Source organism: Astatotilapia calliptera, chromosome 19, assembly GCF_900246225.1.
Source record: "Astatotilapia calliptera chromosome 19, fAstCal1.2, whole genome shotgun sequence".
Lineage (NCBI taxonomy): Eukaryota > Metazoa > Chordata > Actinopteri > Cichliformes > Cichlidae > Astatotilapia > Astatotilapia calliptera.
In genome coordinates this window covers 25,749,991-25,766,640 of record NC_039320.1, presented here as the reverse complement: position 1 = coordinate 25,766,640, position 16,650 = coordinate 25,749,991, and the positions used below count along the sequence as shown (strand labels likewise).

Sequence of the window (16,650 nt, the reverse complement as noted above, 5' to 3'; positions counted from 1 at the left end):
GACTTACCTGACATAATCGCTGCTCTTTTTGTTCACGCTGTAGTTGGTGAGGTGCATGAATGTGTTCTTGATGTTCTTTGAAGTCCTGTCATACTTAACTGTGGCAAATCTGTGAAGGAGCAGGGTTTATTTACACAAGAGGAAAAAGGGGGGGGAAAAATCCTTCTACGTAATCCAACTATTCCCCTACATATCCATGTGCCGTAACATCCACATTTGTAAGACACTTGACTATAAATAATAAGGAAAGAGATTAGTTTCTGGCAGTGTTTGAGAGGAGTGGATGCCACATGTGCAATAATGAGAATTCCTTTGGCACACACCATGTACCTGAATACCAACACATGTGAAGGAATGTCAGGAGATAAAAGTGGGATTCAAGATTCGGCCATGATTTACTGAAAACAGTTGATAATGAAGCCAGCAAATAAGAGGGAAGTGGCACTGTGTTTCCAGCATGAGCACGCACCTCTATCAGAGCGAGGTGAGGAGCCAGTCATTCTATAAATCATCAACCCTCTCCTGACCCAACCGTGTCTGACAATAGCCTTTCTTTGTTAAAGAAATTATTATTGCTCTGAACACCCAGGCCTAATAACTCGAGCGCAATTACATAAAGTCGTGATAGATATGAGCTTTGAACAATGTCACAATCAGCAAACATTTGATTAGCACATCCTACAAGTGAAACAATAGAGCGCTTTGTTTTAAAGTGGCCAAAGCCACACGCTCCACACAGGCAGTCTGCAAAGTTTAGGATGCCCTCTTGTGGGTGCTAAAGGAAGATGAATGTAGTGTTTCACAAAGTCCCGCTGGATCCATAATAATAAACAAGGTTTTCCTTAACAACACGTGGCACAAAAACCTAATATAACGTGACACATATAAACAGGAAGTTTCATGTTGGTTAACCACTTATCTAAATTAGGGGAGCCTATTCAAACTGTCAGAAGCCAAGAGGACAGCTCGCTAGTCCTTCACAGGGCTGACAGAGTGAGAGGCAAGGACAATCTCACATCACTGAATTTTAAATTGATAACTGGTGGTTTTAGAAGAGAGAAAGAACTTATATTTAGTAAAAGAATGTGTTGAGTGGACATGAAGATGATGGTGACTTATTGTTCTATCTATGCCATCCAGCCAGAACTGACCAACTAGAAAGTCAAATACAACCCTATGGATGACTCTGAGAAGTGTGTGAACTGCAGTTGAAGTGTGTCAATCAAATGCATCGTGATGTGGCGACGCCAGCAACAGCAAACAACACAGAGTGGAAATGTAGGTGTTGAATCATAAAGACGTAACATACTGCTATTTTTCAGTTGCAAAAAAATAAAAGTGAAGACTTTGATCATCATCTCATCAAGTTAAGGTGACTTCTACATAAGAAGCATTGTGAGTGCCTCCTAAGTGAGGTGTCTTGGGGTATACCGGTAGGAGAACCTGGGGCAGACCCAGGACACACTTAAAAGAATTTGTCTCTCAGCTAAATCAGGAACACTTTGGTAACACAGCCCAGAAGAGCTGAGGAAGTGGCTGGAGAAAGGGAAGTCTATATATATTTGTTTAATATATTTGTTTAAATTAAGATAAGATAAGATAAGATAAGATAAGATAAGATAAGATAAGATAAGATAAGATAAGATAAGATAAGATAAGATAAGATAAGATAGAACTTTATTAATCCCTCGGGTGGGTTCCTCTGGGAAATTCGACTTCCAAAAAAAAGCACAGCAACGACCGAAGTTACAGTTACAGAATTGTTATATATATATATACACACACACACACACACACACACACACACACACATATATATAAATACAGAGACAAATATAAATAAAATATACAAAGGGGATAAATAGAATAAATAGGAATAAAAAATAAAAAATAAAAAATAAAATTACCGTCTCTATCAGCTAAAAGCAGATAAACAGCAAGATGTATGGCTGTATGGATGGATGGATACCAAAAAGACAACATAAAATCTTATGTAAAAGCACCAGGAGATAGCTTCTATTGTATTAGTCACCATTTCAAAGGTAAAAACACTCACCTAGCCAAGCCTTCCTCATACACATAGATGAGGAGAGGATCGTAAGACGTTACCAACACGTACAAACGAACGTCAAACTTGAACCCTGTAAAAACAACAATTAGATTAAGTCATAAAATTGTTCAGTGCAAATCTGTCAAAAGAAAATAGCAAAAATATAACTGTAACAACTCACCATCAATGAGTAGCGGGTTATTAATATAGCGAGACACCAAAATGTTTTCAGTCATGGAAATCTGATTTGGCTGTAGATGAGAAGCAGGACGCACAAAAGAAGATATGATGAACACAGAAGAAAATGCGGGCAGTATTTTATCACAAGTTTAAAGCTACAACACCACGAATGATTCATATAGAACTGCATTAAATACTCAAGTTCATTGGGCTGACGAGACGCTGCAGTGAACCATAAACATCAAAGGATAATAAGATGAAGAAAAGTTTCAGTGACGCTGGTCATAGCGGGTCAAGCTTCAATAACAGCCTATAAAAACACAATCTGGTGGTGGGAGATGGGTCATTTATGAGGTTGAAATGTGTTGCAGGTGGTGAAGTTGAGAAGAGATGGGGTAAAGGGCGGGGGGGGTAGGAGTTGGAGTAACCTCAGCGCTGGCTACAGTTCAGAGAAAAAGCAAAGCAAAAAAGATGAACGTATTTCTTTCTTTTCTCCAAATATCGCTCTGACATTCTTTCCACTGTTTCATAAAAATGCCTGAGAAGAAGAAGAATCGTGCACATGTTTTCCAAGGGTGAGAACCTTGTTGAGCTCCTCCAAGAGCCCGGGGCCTTGAAAGTGTGTGATTTACTCCGCGAAGCTTATTAATGTCTGAAACGCTGGTTGATACTTACTTCGAAGACAGCTGTATCAGTGCAACCCCCACACTTAGATAACATCTGGCCAAGTGACTGTTTGAGTTCACATGGTACTTTTTTATGTCAGTGTGCTTATAGTTAACTCCCACTAAGGTTTTACCCTTAATGCGAATTCATGCTTGCACATGGTTTATTCTCACACACACACACAACAGAAGAGCTGACTGACAGTCAGTATTATTGTTTTGAGCTTTGCTTGGCATTAAGATTAGCTGTTTTCTTCTCCCCGTTTCTCAGTCCGTGTTAACCTATTCTTAAACTCTGCTGGCTTTAGCTTTGTAGTTACTATTAAACACTAGTCCCAGTGCTGGAGTCCCCATTAACAAAGAAAGATTCAGTTAATTGTGTTCAGTGTTGTTTTATCTTTCATACTTTACAAATATGCCAACACTATTTTTATTTTTTTGAAAAGGCTATTTTGGGGAGAAGAACTGTGCATTTCAGATTAGGTCAGAAATCAGGATTTCTGAGTCCCTGGTCCGAAATTTAATCTCGAATGCCCCCTTCAACTCATATTTCCTATTCGGAAAGTCAGAGAAGCCCCACCAACCTCCAGTTAACAGTCTGCAATGGTGGCAATGAATGTAAAGTGTACTACTGTAAACAGTAGTACAACTTGAACTGTAAAATCTCCATAGCCAATGTTGTATGTTTGTGACTTGTTAAAAAAAGCTATACACAAAGCACTGACCAGGCTCTACCCAAGAATGTGCCCCAATGCTGGTTTGAAGTATGTAAATGGACTGATTCTTATATAGTGCTTTTCTGTTCTCCTGGAGCACTCAAAGCACTTTTTTCACCCATTCACACACAGACTCTTTTCTATGCTTTCAGTGCTTTCTAACTAACATTCATACTCTAATAGATACAAACCGGGGAAGCCAGGGATCGAACAACCAACCTTCTGATCAGCAGACAATCAGCAGATGACCTACTCTACCTCCTGAGCTACAGCCACCCCACATAAAAAACAAGTATTATGTTGTATTGCTTGTGATACCTGGATGGCTTTATCTCGCTAAGAATCAAAACAAATCCTGTTTTTGTTCTCGCTTTTCCAACTTTAGCACTGGAATGCACTAACTCTGGAGTGACATCACTTCCGAGTTCCAACATCCGACACTAGTCCGACATAAAAGCGATGTGGAATAACTTTCCCCATCTTTGCAAACACACGCCAGTGCAGTCACACCAAGCTCAAACACAGGTGGGAAAGAAGTAATAGTTGACATCCTCCAAACTTGGGGATCAGCAGTACCAAGTATACCAAGACTAAACTACACAGGGAATTAAGGAAGAAAGAAAAATACCTATAACCGTGACTCAAAATTACTTTACTTAAAGGTTAAGGTTTACTCTTAACCTTTCAAAAACACTAGGTTGGCAGCATACTTGCAACACAAAGTCCACTAATTTGCTTTCTTTTTTCCTCGATGACCACCCAGGTTTGTAGCCACAAAGCACCAGGAACAAACAACGAGGTGGAATTTGTAGAAGTATTTTTCTGTCAAATTATATTTATTATATCACTGAAGTCCTCTGAAGGTTTTGACAACTGAAGTTTAGAATTAAAAAATGTAATTAGACTCAGAGCCATTTAAAACAGTGTAATAGCCACAGTACACATTATATGTTAAGGAAAAGACTAAAACACTACAGACAGAAGGCCAGGGAGCCAATTATCTGCTATGAACAAGCACTTGGCAGCCATGACAGCAGACTCAGGGGAGGGTGGCCATCTGGTGTGACCGGTTGGGGAGAGGGGAAAATGAAAGGAGAGAAAAGTGTGAAGTGTTCACATTTTAAGGATCAAAAGGCACAGAAGTCTAAGAATAAAATAAACTCACATTGCTAACCAAGTAGATACCTCGTCCTCTTGAAGATGCTACTGGTTTAATTATCCACGGGCCCTTGTCCTTGGCAAAGCAATCTGAGGAAAAGAAAGAAAAGAAGAAGAGGAAAGCAGGAAACGCAGAGAACTGCAGTCATTCAAAATGACTGTAAACATGTCATAAATATAGCCCTGCTAAGACGAACAGGATTATGTGTGGGTGGTATCTTACTGCAGAATTCCTGGTACTCGGCGGGAAGCACAAAGGTCTGAGGAACAATGTGGAAGTTTTTGAAGCCATGAGTCTGTTGCATTCGCTGGATGTTTTTATAGAGACGGTCTTTGCGTGTCAGTTCGTGCGATCTGGACGTGTGGAAGAACAAATATAGGAACACATAACGGCTACAGAACACCCTGGGCCTGACGGTATGATTCACTTCATGCTTCATAAAGACATCGGTCCCAAATAAATCGCACGTTGCAAGCGAAAGCCAACAAACACATTGCCTCATACGGCGATATTTATAACAGAGGAAACAGTGGAAACACACTCTATATTTGAAACCTCTATTATACCTGGGAAAGTGGTTGACCTTCTGGAAGTCTTGAAGGCTGCGTAGTACGTAAGGCTTGAGGTGAGACCCTGTCCACATGAGGTTGAAGTCATTGCTGTTTGGGTGAACCTGAAAAATAGCAAGACTGAACTGAGCAGACAAGCCAGATGAAATGATTTTGATTTAGCGCACAAAAAGTAAAATACACCAGCAAAGGGATCATTAAAAGGGTAAGCTCTCAAGAGTTTCCAGCCACCAACAGAAGCATCGTATTCTGACGTCCATCACGTTTGATTGCTCGGCTGAATCTAAGAAACAGACTCCAGCATCACCACCATTACCCCATCACTAACCCCACGAACTACTGTACGACTTACGCTTTTGACACGATCTCAAAAGGGAAGGCCAGTTCACAGATTTCCATCACTGTCATGTTATTTTATCTCTTTATTTGTGTATTTTTCCAACAATTTGTTAGGAGGCGGGATTCACATGGCCATTCTGTCCGCGTCCCGTGGAGAGCCAGATGTTCGCAATAAAGGCTTATTAAAGTTTGGCTCTGTCCGGGCTGCGGTAGACACTCGTCTGCCTTTTGATGATGGGTTAGCAGCAGTCGAGAAGCATTGAAATGAAATAAAAAGGGAATTAATTGTAGCTGCTTGGAGAGAGCAATAACGGGGATTGTGTGCCCTCGTGAAACCAGATTAATGCTTTTTGAGGTCATTTTGTTTTTTTCCATGGGTGCATTCCCGGGCTTTGTCACCAGCAGTCAAATGAAGATTAACAGACCTACAGTAAAGCGTATCCTACAATTGCATGTGCCGCAAAAAAAAAAAGAAAGAAAAAAAGAAAAACAATGTATTTTTACAAGATTATCTGTTAAAGTTGTACGATTTAAGTGAGAACATTACCTCATGGAATCCGTGATTGGTGAGTATTTCTCGTACCAGGCGGCTCTCTGTGCGCACAATCTTGAAGGCCATATTATATCGTTCTGTGCAAAAAGCACAACAAGATATTCTTAGCATTGAACTTTTATAGGCTCCAAAATGACATTTTTATTCCCCCCAAAATGTCATTTTTATTACTCTGCACTGTACCTCCAACAGAAGATATGCTTCCATCTTTTGAAACAACAGCTTCAGGGAAAAACAGGAGAATCGGGATGGTCTTGCTAAGGCTGCCCCATGAGATGCAGGGATGGTCTCTAGTGGGTGACAAATTATACAGACACTTAATAAAAATAACAGGAGCAAAGTTTCAGAGATGCACTTTGGGGTGAATTTCAGTGCCCAAAATCTTCCAGGATGACATGAACTGACCTATATGGGCATCTTACCTAAGGCTGCGGGAATGCCTCGTGACGTGGTGTTTATTTCAGTCAAGCAGATAGAGGCAGAACCACACAGAGCTTTGTGAGGTGCTGGGCAATAACAAACCCATGTACAGTACTCCAAATACCCTTGTAAAAGTCGAGAATGTCTAACAGTACCAGACACAGCCTGCTTATCAGGGGGTCAAAATAAGATAAGGTGACATGATGACGGAGTAGAAGTCAATCAGGTATGACCAGCCTTGACAAGTGGGAGAGGTGGGGCATGCAAGCAACTGCTGCCCTTAGCTCAAGTATCCAGGTATGTGAGACAATATCGCAGATTATCGCACTGACACGGCTGGGTTGCTCACTGTTAAGAGGAGTCTTTTGATAGTATTTAAGCTTGTTGTTTATCATGAGCATAAGCCATCACCGAGACTACCCAGACACCTGCATACACACAAGATGTTAAGATCTTATACAGAAGAATGTGTTAACATCACCACCATCATCTCTGAATATGATCGTGCAATATTAGTACTTTTAAAGCATTGTTGATATTTGTAACAGTAAAATTCAAAGAGGAACTGACATTTCTTTCTATTACATTTTGGTTCCAGTCCCACGTCTACTGCATTATTGTACTTTATCTAAACTTGTTATAGGTTGTCTTTAATGTTTTGGCACATGGGCTAAATGAAGTATATCTTATCTTATTTTAAATAGAACGGCTTATTGGACAGACATCTATCAGCATGTGCAGGGTGCATTTTGTAAAACATTTATTCTCATGATTATGATTTTTCTGTTTTTATTAAATTCAACAAAACGTTGAAATAAAGGCCTGTGCTGTAGACTTGTGTTTCTGCCATGGTAGGTTTCCAATGGATGGTTTCGCCTTTATGTGTGCTGTGCATCTTTTGTGACAGCCTGTAATGTTATACCATGTAGCCATCCCATGTGGCATGAAGGTCCGCATACACTGTAATTAAGGCAAAGAGTGCAACCTTACTTACCAGAAGTGAAACTGTGCATACTCCTGTTATTTTGTCCATTTTAAATTGAACTTAAGAAAAACTGGTACACAATTTCTTTGCATTTTGCTCACTATAATACAAGCAAGCATTAAAAGGCACCAAACTCAAGGCGTGAACCAGTGTTGTTTCCAAAGAGCTATTAGCTGAACTGTTTGTGTAGCGAGATGCGCAGTGTGTCCTTAAAAGGGAAACTGGACAAGTTAAAGAAGAAAAAGATGTGGCAGGTCTAAAAAAAACTATCTACAGCAGATGAAATGTTCATTAAGGAATAGGACAAGTACAAATCTGACACACGACCTGAGAGATGCATCTGGCTCTTCAGTTGATCTGCTACTCTAAACCAAGCCCTCATTAGCAATGGTTTAAGTGGAAGGGTGGCTGTCAAAAAGCCAGTCTTAAGGAAGAGAAACAGGGAGAAAGGACAGAAAAATGCCAAAATTCAAAACAACTGCACAGCAACAGGCCTTACGGAGTGGTGAATCCAGAATTTGTCTTTAGCCATCTGTAAAACACACTGAAGGCTCTGTCAGGGTTTGGGGCTACATTTCAGCCAGTGATGTTGTGGATTATTTATATAATTATAAACAAAGAAAAGTGGTTTCACATTTTCTTCTACAATGCAACACTATCTGAAAAGCATCTCATTGCAAACAGTTTCATTTTTAAGCATGACAATGATTCCGCATACAATGCCAAGGCAGTACAAGTATACCTGGATTAAAAAACCCACAGTGGAACACTATCAGTCTCACCAGAGCCTGGACCTCAACATTATTGAAGCAGTGTGGGATCATCTTGACAGAGAACAGAACAGAAGGCATCCAAAGAAGAGCTTTGAAAGTCCTTCAAGATGCCCGGAACTTGCCCAAGAGAGTTCAGGCTGTGCTGAAGAATAAAGGCGGTCAAACAAAATATGACTTTCAAGCTCTTTAGAATTGTAAAAACTTTGTTTTTGCTTTATATACTATATTACCTTGTGTGTTTGCTGTTTCAGTAAACCGCGGCACCTATTTCTCATTTTCGCACCAAAACAGTACTGTCCTTTTATCACAGTCATGGTGACTTTCCTTTTGTGTTTTTGAGGAAGGTCAACACTTCTTTCATGGTGTCAAGACTTTTTGTGTGCAAGTAAAAAATTGCAGACAGCAGTTGTTTAAAAAAAAACTACTGCAATATTACTCTTGCAATGGAACTGAGATGTGTTTATGGGGTAGATATTTTTGAACAACCATGTTGTAGCATCTCAATGTATAATTACTGCCATGTCAATAAATGCAGTGTTGGTAGCCTGAAGGTTAAATGCTAACTCTAAGCAATCCAAACTAATTTAGGAGATGGAGCCTAAAAGCAGATACAGAGGAACCCAGAAAGGTTTGACTAAGCACGGCTTAAGAGGGAATTATTAGACCGAGACAAGAAAGCAAAGACCAGCTGGTGCATCCACAGCAGAGGGATATATACTCATTTGTCTAAATGACAGTCATCAATTATACAGAATGAAAGACACCTGAAGGTGTCATTTTGTTTGCATGTATCTTGACATAAATGATTAAACAGAGCTCAGGACATCTTCTGCAATCCCTCACCGATTACATTTCACCTTAAATTGATTTGGTAACTTGCAATGAGAGAGAAAATGAACAATGCTTTTAGTTCACCATAATGTCATATTACAAGATGTATTATTTGGAAATCTTATGCAGTATGCCAAGAGGATCAGTAGGCTAAGAAGTTAACTGACTTGCCAAGTCCCACAGGGATTGCAGGGACTGTGAGCAATATCCTACTCTTCTCCAGTGTGTCTGCAAACAAGCAACAGTAGCTCCTCTTGAAGGACAAAATACTCAAAACAAAGGCACCAATAGCATTGATTGAGAGAGTTGTTGCTTTTTTCTTTAAATGAGAAAAGACAGATTTGAGGCAGCTTGTTTTATTTGTGATATAAAGCAGATAATCCCAGGTGCTTCTATAACCTCTGACCTTGACTCTGTTTAGATCACAGGCTGTCCTTTATTCTGCAGCAGACATATTAATATGAACTGCTAACTTGTACTTACTCTTGCTCGTCTTCTGAGGAGGATTCAGAGTCCTCTTTATCACGGATCACGGCTGGCATTTTCACTGCAAAGGGGGGTACGATCTGCCCGGAGAAATCTTCGTGGGACCAAGTACCGGTATCTAGTGTTTACCCTGGCATCTGCAACATCCAAGGGAAAACACAACAGTCACTTCTAAGATGATCTCATAAAAACGCCGATGTATTAATAACACTCTGCTCCACGACAGCTTAACACGAAGACTGCAACACTAACAGCGTCCTACAGTGATTTACAGTTAGCATGCTCTCACCTGAGAACCGCTGCTGCTTTCTAAGTCTGCCTGCTGTGGCAGTGAAATCATCTTAACACGTTATAGACAGTCTATGGTTAAGACAAAACCAAACTGCTAAATAAAGCGTTACTTTTATGCCTGCACGCGTTGTCAACTACGCAAAGTCTGCTTAATTTGACACCACTGAGGTTTTTATAATGAAGTACAAATACATACAGCAACAGAAAGAAGGTACTTTCGCCTGCTCGCTTATTTCCCAAGGGATCGCCACAGCAAATAGATCCGCGTATTTTGACTATTACGCGCGGATGCCCTTCCTTTGGGCTGGGACCAGCACTTGAGAGTACATTAGCTTATAACACTCTGAGGGTGGGTTTGTTTCCTCCCGGAAACGAACCGGGAACCTTTCACATGCAAGGCAAATGAGTTAACCACTATACCCGGACCACAAAAACTTGCCTTGAATTTCTGTGGAGGCTGCTAACAGTAAGCTAGTTGGTATCGCCAAGTCCAGCAATCGCCGTTAATCTTCCTGTAACTACAACAAGTGGATAGCAACAGAGAAAGGCGCATGCGCGCGACAATATTGATCCACGTGACGAAACTTTGAACTGCCCGTACATTTAAAATAAATAGGCAAAAACATTTCAACAGAAATATTACAAAGAGCGATTTCCTTCATATGTTCTTTATATTTTGATATTGTTGTGTTGCTTCAGTTGCTGCACAGTGAGCTGGTGTGCCTTAATGTTTAATAACATTTATAATATTTTATAACTTTTTTAAAGCATTTTCCAAAATACTGGGACCCCTCAAATCTACATCTATTTTTATATAAAAGAAATGCATGGCTTTCAAAGAGTATTGAATTAAGATTGTGAGAGAATGTATATATACTTCCAGTGGATAAATGCTTGTTAAAATCGTATTTTAGACCGTGTTTAGTCGTAGATTAGTTGAGTCAAAATTCGAACGTCTTTTGCATTATTTCATAGGTCTTTCTATAGATGCAGTTTTTCATGTTCACAATTACCTAATAATATAATTAATTGGGATTTAGATTCGGAATAAGTGCTCGGAAACGTTACAAAGGTGGCTGCCAAGTGGCAAGCCTTGCTCGTAGAGGCACGTCACCTGCATAATTCTCTTGCTCTACAGCTACTCTTTGTTTGGACGCAGTCTAGCACTGTCCACACGCGACAGGATTGCTATATGTAGATTGGTTAGAGGGGGAAATAGGCGGAACCCTAACGCCTGAAATCACCAATCACAATCATGGTACGATTAACAGGAGCCATTTTAAGCGCTCTTATTGGTTAACCCCACGAGCCAAGATTGAAAGACTCGCCACTCGGTTGGCTTCAGTCCCACTTTTTCTAGCGCCAGTATACTCCTGTTTTGTCGGGAATATGATAGTTTGACAGGCGCAGTCAGGTAAATACATGACGTACTCGTGATGTTTTAAAGTATAATAGGCTAGCTAATTGTATAAACCTGCTTAATCCAGGGTTAGCTTGTTATGTCATATGAGTTACTGATGTATTGCCAGCTAATGTCTTATGTTAGACATGAAATAGAAATACATCTATTCTTCCGTCCAATGCTAATGTTATATAACCGGGGTTTGTACTGACCTGTAGTTCGGAGTGGTGTGTCCTGCAGTGAACCGGCAGTTTTCCTCTCTGATAGGTGCTTCTTCCACACAGAAGAGATGAGTCGCTTTCTGAACGTCCTGCGGAGCTGGCTGGTGATGGTGTCCGTCATCGCGATGGGAAACACCGTGCAGAGTTTCAGAGATCACAGTTTTCTATCCGAAAAGCTCTACACAGGCATGCCAGAGTTTGGTGAGAAAACTGGATTTTGTTTTCTGACAGAAGTGGAATGTGCAACCTGACAACCTTAAAAGTAACGTGATTATTAGTTTGTGACTCTAGTATTAGTATAAATTAGGCAAACACCACACGCTTCGAATACCAAGCAACACTTTATGTTAAAATGCACGTGATGATCATCAACTAATTACCTATTAGCCTGCATATCACTGGCGTGCAGAGTCTATATAGAGCACGTATAAATGTTTTATTAATCATAATCAGAATATACAAGGCCATTTCTCCCTAATAGGAGCCAAACCAATAGTAGTAGTTATTAGCAAGACTTCACTTTAGATTGGAAAATATATACTTAGTTTGAAAGCATTCATTTATAATAATTATTAGCCCTTGTAGCCTTTGTAGTATTATGTTGCCTTTTATAAACTGCTGTTAGCTGCTGTTATTCCCATTGATCTGGACTGCAACAATAATTCTAATCCTGTGAAATCACAATATTGAATTTCTTTTCTTACTTTGTATTAAAAACTTGAATAAACCATAGTAATTTAGGGCATTAAAATCTTGTTTTTTTATAATCTTCACCATAGTAAGTAGTATTGCAGAAAACTTCTGTACTGCGGCACATTTCCAGAAAAATGCACTTACAGGTGGCATAACAAACCAGACACCGCTCTACGTTCACTGGACGCTTTATTAGGTATACCTGTTCAACTGCTATCTCACCACCTAAACATGTGGCAACAACTCAGTACAATATGTGGACCCTTGAAGCAGCAAAAGACTGCAGCAGATGCTACCACTGCCAGCTAAGAACAGGAAACTGAGGTAACAAGGGATCAGCTAAAATGGACAACTGAAGACCAGAAAAATGTTTGGTGGTCTCATTTTCTACTTTGACATTCAAATGATAGGGTCAGAATTTGTTGTAAAACAACATCAAAGTATAAATCCATCCAAAATCCAAATTTTCAGGCTTGTGGCGATGGTGTAATGATGTGGGGTATTTTGGGGGGGACACTCTGAGCCCCTTAGCACTAACTGAGTGCTAAATTCCACGACCTGACTGAGTATTGTTGTGGCCATGATTACATAAGTGTACCCATCTACTGGATATGTTCAGATCATCTCAAACTGGTCTCAAACATGTCAGTGAGTTCACTGAGCTCAAATGGCCTCTGTAGTCACCAGAAGTCAATCCAATAAAACACGTTTGGGATGCTGTGAAAGAATTACGGCAGTTCTGAAAACATAACAAGGTCCAACCTGGTACAAGCATGGTGTAACTAATAAAGTGTCTGGTTAGTGTATAGGATCTTAGAATTAGATAATAAATCAATGTCCTCAGCTAAACCTGCTCAAAAGGTTAAAAAAAAAGAAAGAAAGAAATGCTCCAAGAAACCCTCCTGCATTGTTCTCAACTAATAATGGATGCTCTCTATCATAATATATTGTATCTGTATTTATTTAATTTCTCAGTAAATGGTCTCCAAGCTCGAACCTTTGGTATTTGGACGCTGCTGTCATCGATCATTCGCTGTGCCTGTGCCATTGATATCCAGAATAGAACGTAAGCCATCGTGTTGTTTCCTGCACCATAAAAACTCATTTCTGGTGGAAGTCTATGGGTTATTCACTGTGTAACCCTGGCTCTTGCAGGCTGTATCACATCACCTTATGGACGTTTGTCCTGGCATTGGGCCACTTCCTATCTGAGGCTTTTATCTATAAAACTGCACCGCTGACTATCGGAGTCATGGCCCCTCTCATTGTGGCTAGTGAGTAATGAATAATAGTGATAATAACCTCTGTTGGACTCCCCATCAGGACGTCTTAAGTTAAATCACAACACACTGGAATACACAGTTAAAAGTACATCACTGTGTTTTTGCAGGTTTTTCCATCATAGGAATGCTCATTGGATTCCAGTGTTTTCCAGAAACACAGGAGGAAGTTGGAGCGCGACAGAAAAAGCATAACTGAGTCCCAGCAATCTGGAGTTTCCTGTTGTTGAACTGAATCCACCTCCACCAGCCTTCTGTGAACTGGTCCTCGTGTGCTGCTTCTTGCCTTGAAGAACAGGATATACTGATGTAAATTCACTTTCTACTGTGACATTATTTACATTTACACAGATCAGCCATGACATTAAAACCCCTCACAGGTCAAATAAATAACATTATCTTGTGAAACTGCAATATTCTGCTGGGAAACGTCGGGACCTGGGATTCCTGGTCCACGACTGCAGTTGATGATGTGCTCAAACACAGGAAGACGCTAGTAGTCCCTAATCCAAATGAGCCTTTGTAGGATGTGCCCCAGCAAGGCTGATCTTTGGGGACAACTGCTGCTGTCATGCTCCCAATCAGCACATCCTCAAAGACCCTGCCTTCATGAGGAATCAGAGCTGTTTTAGCAGCACAAGAGGAACACAGCAGATTAGGCAGGTGGTTTTAATGTTGTGATCGATTGGTGTATATCTTACAATACAGTGGTCAATGTGTGCTGCTTTAGAATTTGTAATAATTTCATATTTAAAAGAGCAATATCTGGAGTTTTATGTTGTCTTAACAGCACAGATAGCGTATTCTTTCTCAGTCTCGGTTTTGCTATGGTGCCGCTGACTGACCGTAGAAACAGAACCACAGTACACATTTTCTCGTCACCATGATTGTTTTATTGCACCAGAGCATAGAAAGTACAGTTTTCTAGTCTTTCAATCAAAGCAAGCCCAGATGTATCAAAGATGTCGGAAGGCTACGCAGAAGAAAACCACGCACCTCATTAGAAAAATCATACAGCAGAGGTTGGTTTGATGTTTGTTGTGTGCTGTGAAAGATTTGTACATCCTGGAAATTTATGCACAAATAACTTTGTATAAAACTTAATTTTTAAAAATATCTTGATTTTTTATGCTTTTTATTGCTGTAATAATTGTGGCAATAGTATTTTGTAGTCTTGTAGTCCTTTGTTTGAAGTGTCCTTCAAGGTGTAATTGTGTTTTTGCACGGTTTGTGCTAAAGACTGAAATCCCAGTTTTGTTCTGTTCTCATATTTGGGTTAAAGAAAGCATAAATCTCCTGATTTAAACATGGCCACATTGTGGTGAAATACAAAAATACACAGACACATTTAGCTAGGGCTTATTTATCTATAAATATATAGATTTGTTCTTAATTTAGTTTCTGTTTTTGGTACAGTGTTCAAAATCCCATAGTTTGTATTGCAGTTTCATTTTTTCCTTATTGACTGGATCAACTACACATCATGCCAAAATAGCAAAAACTCTAAGGGTGTGGAAAATTCACAGCACTTTAAAGTGCCTAAGACTAAGATTAACTAGAACCTCTCACAGACACATAAAAGTCCTAATTAAATATCAACATTTCGAGACAACTTCCTAAAAATACCTGAAGTAAAAATTTGTACAACTACTGGTTACACAGCATAAAATACACACAGGCAACAAAACGAAGGAAAACACTAAACCACTTGAGCCTTTGACCCTGGGCTCTAACAGGTGGAGGGCATTTGATTGGCACTGTTTAGGTCCACTCAGGATCGGTGCACAACTGTGCAAAGTGGTGCTCAGATCAGGCCACATCTGTTGGACACTTGGGACACTTAATGACTATAAAAAATAAGATGTGTTAAGCCTTTAAAGTCATCAGAATTTAACCACATTGACCATAAAGAGAAGATTTTGGCCATCTTATGTTTGCTTGCCACTACAATTATTCACACAAAATTAGGTAATATTTTCCACAAGAACTGAGCTGCATTACTCCGACTCTGGCATGTATTGGCCCAACACCCAAGACATATTTCTGATGGATTTCCCTTCGATTTGTCGCCTGTTTGTATAATTCTACAGTACCAAAAGTAAAAAGTACACATAAAAAGTGTGCAAAATGACAAGGGCAGTAGATCTGATTAGTCGCAATCTCCCATTGTGTTGTTCTTATTTTCCGCTGTGCTGACATCCTTTACGTTCCGGACATTCTCGCCTCTTGTGTCTTTTTAAAGAAGTCAATCACAGTAAAATGGGGCCAATATTGACCGCCCCCCCCAAAGCGAACTCAGATACATTGCATCAGCAGTATTCACAAGTAATACTGTCATCCTGAACGGCAGACGACAGATACGAAAGCCTCAATTAGGCGAAAGGTGACTTGGCTGCCTGACAGGTAAACACGTCGTAGTCCTTAATCTGCATTGAATACACATATTCTAAACACAGAACACTAACATGAGACACCTTCATCAATGTAAAGAGAGAGTTCAATTACACACAATGTTGGTCATATATTAGAAAACTTTCAATATTGCCAGTCAAATGCATAAAACACTACATTAACACCGGTCAGAAGAAAACTAGGAAAGGCATTCAGTTAGATTGAAGGTTGGAGTCACTAAAGTGGCAGATACATTACACCTAACAAGACATGTAAAATGCCATCATCCCATGATGTAAAAACCTTGAAAGTGCATTCCCCCATGGTGGTTTGGGGTGTAATACCAATGTGGATTTCTGCATCACAGAGTCCAAACAGAACTCCGTAAAGCAACACTGTTCTCTGTGATTCAGCCTCCATGTTCTTACAGTTCACAGCTTTCAGCTCCTCAGTCGTTTGTGCATGATTGTGCGTCTCGATATGTCAGTTTTTGTTGTTGTTTTTTAATGTGTCTTATTTGTTTTTAATCTGTACACGGTGATATTCTGAGATCTTGGACAGAGAAATATCTGTCTTCCTCACAACCTCACCTCTTTCAAGATTTCAGGTGGAGAGATTCCTCTTTCCAGATCAGCAGTAATTGTCT

At 39.9% G+C, this 16,650-nt stretch overlaps 3 protein-coding genes across 8 annotated transcripts in view; 1 reads left to right on the top strand and 2 right to left on the bottom strand.

The window, feature by feature from the left end:
* ttll5 (tubulin tyrosine ligase-like family, member 5) overlaps positions 1–11,694 on the bottom strand; it is a 33,381-nt gene extending 21,687 nt beyond the window's left edge. For 2 of the 4 annotated variants that reach the window (XM_026151871.1, XM_026151874.1), the window contains exons 1-10: positions 11,632–11,694; positions 9,724–9,863; positions 6,415–6,521; positions 6,226–6,308; positions 5,337–5,443; positions 4,993–5,123; positions 4,777–4,859; positions 2,232–2,301; positions 2,057–2,141; positions 8–109 (exon numbers count right to left, since the gene is read on the bottom strand). In XM_026151871.1, the coding sequence (XP_026007656.1) occupies positions 8–109; positions 2,057–2,141; positions 2,232–2,301; positions 4,777–4,859; positions 4,993–5,123; positions 5,337–5,443; positions 6,226–6,308; positions 6,415–6,521; positions 9,724–9,782 (827 nt within the window). In that variant the 5' untranslated portion in view covers positions 9,783–9,863; positions 11,632–11,694. Of the gene's footprint in view, positions 1–7; positions 110–2,056; positions 2,142–2,231; positions 2,302–4,776; positions 4,860–4,992; positions 5,124–5,336; positions 5,444–6,225; positions 6,309–6,414; positions 6,522–9,723; positions 9,864–10,015; positions 10,191–10,213; positions 10,446–11,631 lie in introns of those variants that run through there. The other 2 variants (XM_026151872.1, XM_026151873.1) reach the window with 2 other exon arrangements.
* erg28 (ergosterol biosynthesis 28 homolog) lies at positions 11,306–14,729 on the top strand. Of its 2 annotated transcripts, none has more exons than XM_026151886.1 (5): positions 11,306–11,431; positions 11,704–11,841; positions 13,309–13,399; positions 13,489–13,607; positions 13,724–14,729. In XM_026151886.1, the coding sequence occupies exons 2-5, from the start codon at positions 11,709–11,711 to the stop codon at positions 13,810–13,812; spliced, it is 432 nt and encodes a 143-aa protein (XP_026007671.1). In that variant the 5' UTR covers positions 11,306–11,431; positions 11,704–11,708; the 3' UTR covers positions 13,813–14,729. The 2 variants fall into 2 exon arrangements, with proteins under 2 accessions (XP_026007671.1, XP_026007670.1); XM_026151885.1 differs by having other exon boundaries at positions 11,687–11,841.
* Positions 14,484–16,650, bottom strand: part of flvcr2a (FLVCR choline and putative heme transporter 2a) — a 25,419-nt gene continuing 23,252 nt past the window's right edge. Inside the window, exon 11 of one of the 2 annotated variants that reach the window (XM_026151877.1) lies at positions 14,484–16,648. In XM_026151877.1, coding sequence (XP_026007662.1) covers positions 16,583–16,648 — 66 coding nt within the window. In that variant the 3' untranslated portion in view covers positions 14,484–16,582. The remainder of the gene's footprint in view (positions 16,649–16,650) is intronic. The other variant, XM_026151876.1, reaches the window with a different exon arrangement.